At 26.7% G+C, this 9,137-nt stretch overlaps 1 protein-coding gene across 1 annotated transcript; it reads left to right on the forward strand.

The window, feature by feature from the left end:
• Positions 1 to 673: 673 nt before the first annotated feature.
• Positions 674 to 8,887, forward strand: LOC112689575 (peroxidase-like; the record flags this gene model as incomplete). Its single annotated transcript, XM_025563353.1, has 11 exons — positions 674 to 875; positions 1,760 to 1,945; positions 3,143 to 3,321; positions 5,867 to 6,071; positions 6,687 to 6,887; positions 6,975 to 7,107; positions 7,178 to 7,334; positions 7,423 to 7,607; positions 8,235 to 8,428; positions 8,492 to 8,594; positions 8,671 to 8,887. Coding segments are annotated over 11 exons (1,857 nt in total), but the record flags the coding sequence as incomplete, so codon positions are not given.
• Between the last annotated feature and the right edge of the window lie 250 nt (positions 8,888 to 9,137).

A 9,137-nucleotide genomic window follows, 5' to 3' on the forward strand; every position in this document is an offset into this window, starting at 1 on the left:
TCATTACAAAGTAAAAATAAAATTATTAATTTACCGAATCAGATATATATTGTTGTATTACATACAGTACATTTTTACCGTTATATTTATAAATGATAAATTGATGATACCTTTATTTTTGCATACATTATAATACCTTTTTCCTTTTTTTTTTTTTTTTTGATAAACCCTCAATAATTCAACAACCACTTATTTGTTGAATTAGTAAAGTCCTACCGTGTATACTATTTCGTTACTAATATGTAATCTAAAAATCATACTGATAATTTTATTTTGTTTAACAGTATTATAAATGTATAGTTTAAAATAACTGTTTTCGTAAATATTTACGATGCTTAATAATTTAAAAATTATTGAAAATCATTCACAGGAACTTATTTATCCAATAATATTTTCCCTCGAGGGTCTTCAAACATCAAAATCAACTAAATATAACAAATAAATAATAACACTTACTATAACACGATAAATGCAATATGTGCTTCTATCTCTTACTAGAATCCTTACAATATTTTAAATTGGTTTCATTACAAGTAAAGACTATATACATGATACATTCATTAAAATTAACATTCACGATTTTCCAATAAAATATAAACCTTTATTCCTAATACCAATTAATAACATTATCGTATTATAATTATATAGTTGACATAATTTTATATTTCTACAGACGAAAAATCCACTGCACATTTCGAGTGTTTTAAAAATAAACAATGCTTACGAGTACGTAAAACGATGTGCTCCTAAAGTGAGTTGCGATCCGAATGCAAAATATAGATCAATTAATGGTTCTTGTAATAATTTACTAATACCCACCATGGGTGCAGCAGAAACGCCATTTTTGCGTTTGCTTGATGCTGAATTCGGCGATGGTAAGATGGCTTTAGTTTTTAATAATATTTTATTTCTAAGTAATTTTTTTCGATACCTCAGGTGTGTTGATACACAAAAATAAAAATCTAATAAAAATTATAAGATTTTGTTTTATTTTTATTGGTGTGTTAATTGTAATATATAATATTATAAGTAGATTATTTAAGTATAAATTAACAAGAAAATTTAATACTGTTTGTACTTAAAGTATAATATTGTCTTTTTCTGAAGTGTTAAGTTATAGATCAGTAAACTGTCAATTATTGACGACAATTAAAATTATCTCTTATGAAATTATCGGTATTCAAACAAACAATAAACCAACAATATATTTAACTTTATAATTGGACAAGTACTTGAATTTGTGAAATTTTTCAAGTCCAGTTTTCAGAGTATTCGATTCAACAAAAGAGATTTTGTACTCGTAAATATGAGTATTCAATTATACTCAAGTACTCGACATAGATCTAGTATTCAACTTAAATCTAGTACCTACACGACTTGAATCAAGTACTCTAGTGTATTTCAATACTAAGTTGAGAAATAAATGTTAAAAATATAAATAATTGGAAGCCAAATATGTCCGATAGAAAATACCAGAAAGATTGATGGTTTAAATTAGTAATGAAAGATTGCTATTCTTTTGATAATTTATTAATCATTTTATTAACATTCTATATAGATTGGTAATCACGACTTTTTCTCGAATATTTGACATTTTTCAACTACTCAGCGCTTCAAATTGTCGAGTATTCGATTTTTTTTTCTCATATACTCGGCATTTTTCGAGTACTCGAATTTTGAACTCTACTCTACTCGAAAAAATTGTAACTCGACTCAACATCAAAAAACAATACTCATCCTACTCATTTTAACTTTAAAGGTTATTATAAACTACGAAAGCAAACAAATGGAAGCGCATTGCCTAGTGCTAGATTAATCAACGACAAAATATTTATGGGCCGAGAACTGTACCACGTCGACGAGAATAATATACTTCTATTGCCATTTGCACAACTGTTAGCCCATGACATATCGGGTCTGCCGGGAACTTCGTTCGATAAACACGGTACGGGAACATATTATTACTAGAGACAGTGGCGTATTTTTAATTTTCCTGAGGGGGGTCCACAGTTTATACATAATTAATATAAACTATATATTATATTGTAATAATTACGTCCTTATGCAGTTTTTGGAGAAGGTTGAACTAAATATATAATGTAATAATCGTATAGTCTTATATATATATATATATATATATATACATATAACTTTATATAGAATTTAGCACTATATATTATAAAGAATTGTTATAAAATAAATTCCAGTCATTTCGATTTTTTGGTCAACTCCTCTAACCAAGCGCGCTCGCAGGTTAAAATTCCACCCTGGGCAAGATTAAAATTATGAGGACAAAAAACAACGTGTATCTAAAAATAGATAAGAACTAAATCAAATACCATAAAAATCGGTATTCGGGAGAATTTATAGTTTTAAGCGATATTCAATCATGTGTAAACATTGTATATTAATAAATACGTTCAAGATTATACATTTCAGATTATCTAAAGTTATAATAAATTTTACTAAAATTCATAAATGGATCTTAATAAAATTACATTATAATTAATATGCATGGTATTAAATTAACAATAGTTTTGAAACAATGTCCCCTTTTGCCCCCCTGCGGGCGCACATGCCTCTATCACTTAATCAACAGTAATTTCAACTTCCCTGTGAATGTTTAACATAGCCAATTTTGCAAATATGTAAGAATTTAGTTTATTTTTTTTTTTTTTTTTGAGAGGTTCTGGGGGGTCCAGTACCCCTGTAAATACGCCATTGATTAGAGATGAGCAAATATTTTGTGTTTATATCGAACAATTGTCATTTAAATGCTTCCAGTATACTAAATACAATGTCACATAAATACATCGTTACGTTAAATTTTAGTCAATCGCATATTATGATATTTAAAATAATAATATTAAAATATTAATTAGTTTTGTATCTTAAACTTAAGAAACTTAATAAACTTATTTGGAGACAGTACATAAGAGTGTCTTAAGTATTATTATAATATTGAACACATAAAAAACAACCAAATTGTTATTGGTTCCGAACCATGTAATATTGGAAAATATATGAAACAGAATACTGCTCATCTCTACAATCTTATAACTATGTATAATAATAGTCTCGTTATATAATTTTGTTTCTTAATGTATAATTTAAAATATTTTCTACGAAATACAAAACTTAGGTAAGCTAATTATTTGTCCCACCGACAAAATTGTACGAGAAACAGTTTCACTGTGTCAAACAGCTGTTGAATATCCACCCGATGACCCTGTATATGGAAAATACAATTTAACTATTATGAATATTTTCCGTTCGTCAACATCGAGGAACTACAATTGTCCGTTGTTCCCTACAACATTTGTAAGTCAAACTATCTTCAACAAGTCGTTATGATTCGTTATTAGTTCAAAATAAAAATAAACATATCGTATACATATATATGTTACATTAAGAGTATAAATATCAGTAAAACATTGGATTTTCTGGTAAATCCTAAATTTTATCGATTAATTTCGGTTTTACCTAAGATACACAAAATAGTCTGCTGAAATCTCGAATAATTTTTGTAGTTCGTACTTTTGCTAAAGACTTTCGGTAAATATTAGAATAAACAACCAGCCTTGGTAAAAAACCGATGTTTTTAAGCAATCATGTGATATTTCTTTCCTTTGCTTTACACTCGTACATAAAAAATATTAATATTATTCAAGTATATTAAGATTTCTACATTAGTTACCTGTTTCCATATGTGCACATGAATAATTTCATAACAAACATATGTCTATATATTAACACATTTATTGAAAACATAATTCATAAGACACAATACATAATAAAAATATAAAATGATAAATGCTGTTATGTACTATAAAACCCTTAAGGTTCAAAGGTAATATATTATCTAATATATAAATGTATCTACCAAATAAAGATATTGATTTTGAAATAATATTAGATTTTTTATTTCAGGTTAAAAAATTGTTTCATACAAAATATTTTGTTTAAGGTAACTAAAAACAAAAAATAATAGAAATAATTGTTATTCGTATAATCATATCAACAAATAATATAATTTATATATGTTGTATTACTAAGGAGTCTGCAAAAATAAAAAAAATAAATAAAAAAAATTCATCATTGTAAAATCAATATCACTTCGTTCAGAATCTAAAATATATACATAATTATGATAGTTAAAGTATTTATCCTGTAAGTACCTTTAAAAAATGTTGTACTTAAATTCAAGTCTTCTATCTAGAAAAAAATATACAAACAAGTATATTAAAAGTGTAAAATGTATTAATATTCAATATTAAAACTTTAAAAAGGTCCATGACTTTTAGCATTTGTTTGGTTTAAGTTTATGTTCAATCCTAGGTTTCGTTTTTTTTTTTCTCTGTAGTCTTTTCTCCTAATGGAGGTCGACTGGTTAATAATCATTTGCTTCCTTTAGTAATTTTTACAGACCTCCTTGCAAATGACGTTGGTTGAACTTTGATCATAGCACTAAATAGTTCCAATGACTTAAATTCAACTCCCCAAATTCTGAAACCCAATTATTAATATCTTCCATACAAGATATATTTGATCTTTTGTTGACTGTATTCCCAGTTTCTCCAACAATTTCATTTTCATATTTTTTTAAAAAAATCATTTTGTCAAACTTCAAATTTAAAAGTATTAAAAGGTTTTTTAAAACATTCAAAATTCAGAAATTTGGTAACTGATAATTTTCGTGATTTATCAAATTTGATAACTAATAACAGATAATTGATAGCAAAGTCATTATCTCATTGGGATTTAAGCCAATCGTAAAACAGTATTTTCAGTGGGTTCTCTAACAATGTACACTATGCTACTATTCACAACAATATTAAAACAAATACTGCTCATAAAATTACTTTTATTAAGACCGGTTATCAATATATTATCTGTATCTTATAAACTGTTCCTTATACTATATAGTATGTAAAACATATTATTAAGTATTAACAACTTTTATCATATAGATACAAGGAGTATTTAGATTTTTTTTTTTTTTTTCGAGAGAGATTGAGGACTGGGGAATTTCCTCTAAAAGAAAGTTCATAATTCAACCAATTAAAAAAAAACGAAAATTATAATTTTAGAAATCAATTTTATTATTTATAGAATAATCGTACCTTTTTCTTTTTTACGAAACTAATAAAATATAATTCCTACATAACAATAGAAAACTAAAAGGTATACTAGATTACATGCACAATTTAATAATAAAAATTCATAAAACGAATGATATAAGGTTCTTAAATTTCAATTTTATAGGGTTAAAGAAGACTTAAAATTTTTTTTAAAATTTTGGAAAACTGAATGTCAGTAGTACCAAATACACTTAAATAAAAAGAATGATAATAATTTTTAAAAATGAGTATAAAGCAAGGGAAAAGTTTATCTCAAAATCGGTGAAAACTTTTGGGATTTTACCAACGCTGGTTGTTTATTCTAAAATATATCATATATCTTTTGCATAAATCCGAACTTCAAATATCATTCGGGGTTTGACCAAACTATTTTGTGTAACCTAGGTTTTACCGAATTAATTGGTAAATATCTAAAATCCTGTAATTTAGCGACCGCAATCGGTAAAGCCTAGAGTTTACCAGTAAATCCTAAGTTTTACCGGTATTAGAACTTTTACCGTAACATATGTTATATATACATGTACTCCGTGAAGGAAATTTATTTGTATACACCTTCATTTCAAATATATAAGATAAAATTTTTTTTTTTTAATGTAAACGTTATTTAACTTAATTATAAACTTTTACTTTTGAAAACTTATCAATAATCGACACTGTCTAAGTTGTTGCTCAAATTTTTTGAATATATTACTGGTAAATTTAATATAATATCTATTGGATTTCAGATGAATGTGAAAACTCAATTCATCGATGCATCCGATGTGTACGGATCAAACGAAAACGTTACCAAACGTCTAAGACTCATGGAGGGTGGGAGACTTAGGTCCTCAGTAAGCGAAAACGGTCAGATGTTCTGTCCATTCATAGGAAGTAAAGAGGGCGTCCAATTTACCTCAGAAAAACATCCGCACAGCATTTATTACGACACAGGTTTATATATAAATATGTATAATAGTTTTCAACCATGAATCAAACACCGGTTTTATAATTTTTTTGAAGCTTACAGAAAGAAGGTTTTTAATTAGTATTTCAACAGTAAATGTATCCATAAAACTGTTGTTCAGTTTAAAATTGTCTTATTCTGTTAAAAATAGGGGTCTCGTTATGAATAAGTATCTGAATGTTAAGTAGTTTGATAACATACTTACAATAAAATCAATTAAAAATATAAAATTGTTTAAAAAAAATGTGTTTATTAATTTTATTTAATCATATTTTTTTAATGCCATATTTTTTAATGAACTTGAAAATTAATGTGTTCGAGTGGTTTTGTACATAGTTCATACCGTATTTTATTATTTCATTATGGATCTAAAAAGAATTTTGAATATCATAAATTATTAAACTAATTATTTTATTTTAAATTTTAGATTTTTTAGCTAACAAATTATTGACAGATTGTTTACCATCATTGAATCAAAACATAGCATAGATATTTTAATATAAATTTAATATTTTATAAAACCTTATGCTTAAATGACCAACGCCCACCTTTTAACGATCAACTAACGGTATACGCTTTTTAACCTAAATATTTCTATATAGGAGATCCAGATAATGGTAATCAAAATCTGGGAATAACAGCAATGCAAACATTATTCTTAAGGTTCCACAACTACATTACTTATAAATTGTTGGCTTTAAATCCGAATTGGTCGGACGAAACACTTTATCAAGAAGCACGAAGAATTGTCATTGCAATTATACAGCGTATAGCGTATGAAGATTTTTTACCTATAGTTATTGGTGTGTATCTATAGCAATACGTCAGAGAAGAATGATTTTGAATATATATTTTAAACGTGTAAAATTTATAATTGTTTTCTGTCACAGGGGACGATTTCCAAGAAGCTTATGGAATAAATAATGAAAATATTTATAGCCCAACAGTTAGTCCAGCAACGTCTCAGGAATTGTCTTCCGCTGCTTTCCGTGTCTTGCATTCGATCATACCATATCAGTTCAAGTAAGCATTAATCGAATAGCCAGATATAATTATATAAATGAGTTATTAATTTTTTCCTTTTACATTATAGATTTATGAACGAAGATTATAAAACTGAATTTTCAATAAACGTGACGGATTATTTGGAAAATCCCAAACTAATACCAATGAACAACAACTTCGATAAACTAATAAAAGGATTTTTGGAAACGCCTGGTCGTCCTGTCCAACCTTCATATAATTTCTACGTAATTTTGTCATCTCATTCGTATCAAGCAGTATATTATGTAATATATTTCAGTATTTCATCATGATATGCTTTTTTTTAACTTATAGATATCTAATTTTATGAGAAATACAACTAGCGACAACCAATTTCCCGGATTAGATTTAATGTCGGTAGATATAACAAGAGGTCGTGATGTTGGTTTACCAACTTTTAATCAAGTTAGACATTTGTGCGGACTACCATTAGCTGATGATTTTGAAGACTTGCTGGACTCAATACATCTAAAAGATATCAATTACTTGATGCTATTTTAGAAAACCATAAAACGCGTTCCGTGTTTACTGTCCTTATTATGATTTGGTGGAGGTCGATTTATTTTGAACTATATTTATCTAAAAAGAAACAACATTATCAGATTTACGGTTCTTCACTACAATCAATAATTTATCACTATTCTGAGCATTTTTTTGTTCGGAATTGAGGGACTGTATTCAGAAATATGAATAAACTTAATTCGTCATTAATTTTCAAATCCAATTTCGAACATATACAATATACATATCATATACATTACTCATATTATTATATCATATACCTATATTTCATGTAAGTAATATGAATAATGTAGAGCAAATACTGGAAATACTCCATTAATTGATTTCATTGATTGTTTTGATAATTATCGATTGATTTTTTTTGTATCGAAATCAGTTTTTCAAGTTAATTCTTTTCGGTTATCGAAATAACTCGTTGTCTATTTGAGATTATTGAATGAAAAATGTTCATAGTATTATTGTTCATCTATATCCATAATATTAAAACAATATTATAACTCTATATGATAAATATGTTTATTGTAATATTTCAAAATATTATTAGATTATTTTAATATGTAATAATTCGGTTATTTTAGGATATAAAAAAAATTAAAAGGTCTTTATCACTCAGTGAACGACATTGACTTGCTCGTAGGATTATTATTAGAAAAACCAAGTGAAGGTGCGATGGTTGGTCCAACTACGAGGTGTATAATTGCCGACAGCTTCTATCGGTTCAAAGCTGGGGATCGATTTTTTTACGACGTACAAAGACAACCCGGTAGTTTCACTCCTGGTAAATTATATTTTATACAAATTGACTGATAATAACTACTATGATTGTATTTGCATTTTTTAGACCAACTTAAAGTGATTAAGAAAATCACCCTTGGTCATGTTTTATGCGCTATTACAAATGTAGATCATGTACAAACGTCTATGTTTAAAGCAATAGATCACAAGTAATTATAATTAATCACTTAATTTATTGTACTCATTGAGCAGTAAAATATATTTTTTGTTTGATTTAATTTTCAGTTTGTTCCCAGCTAGCAAATTGAATTGTGACGATGACTTCCGCATAGATTTCAATAAATGGTCGGAATCAACTAACGATTCTGACGTCAACTGTCCATTTTTTAAAAAATAAGCAATTATAATCCATTCATTCATGTTTTCATTCGTTCAATAAATTATCTTTAATTGTAAATCAAAGAATAATAAGAGTATTATCGACATAGATATTAAAAATTATTAAACTTTTCTTTTTATTGTTTTAATCTAAAGATAATACAGCATGAAGATTTTTTTTTTTTGTTGTAAAAAGCCAGTTACTATAAATAATTTGTGTTATAAGACAATGGATGTATTATTTGGACTGTATAATCAATATACATTTACAATAATTTAAATGCGAAAACCTGCGTTAAAAACTGTTGAGTGACATAAAGGAATTTAAGAGTAAGATTACATCAAGGGAAGAGTATGCTAGAGAGGAGATTTTG

This window comes from Sipha flava, unplaced genomic scaffold, assembly GCF_003268045.1.
Source record: "Sipha flava isolate LNK unplaced genomic scaffold, YSA_version1 45321_pilon_pilon, whole genome shotgun sequence".
NCBI classification, from domain to species: Eukaryota; Metazoa; Arthropoda; class Insecta; order Hemiptera; family Aphididae; genus Sipha; species Sipha flava.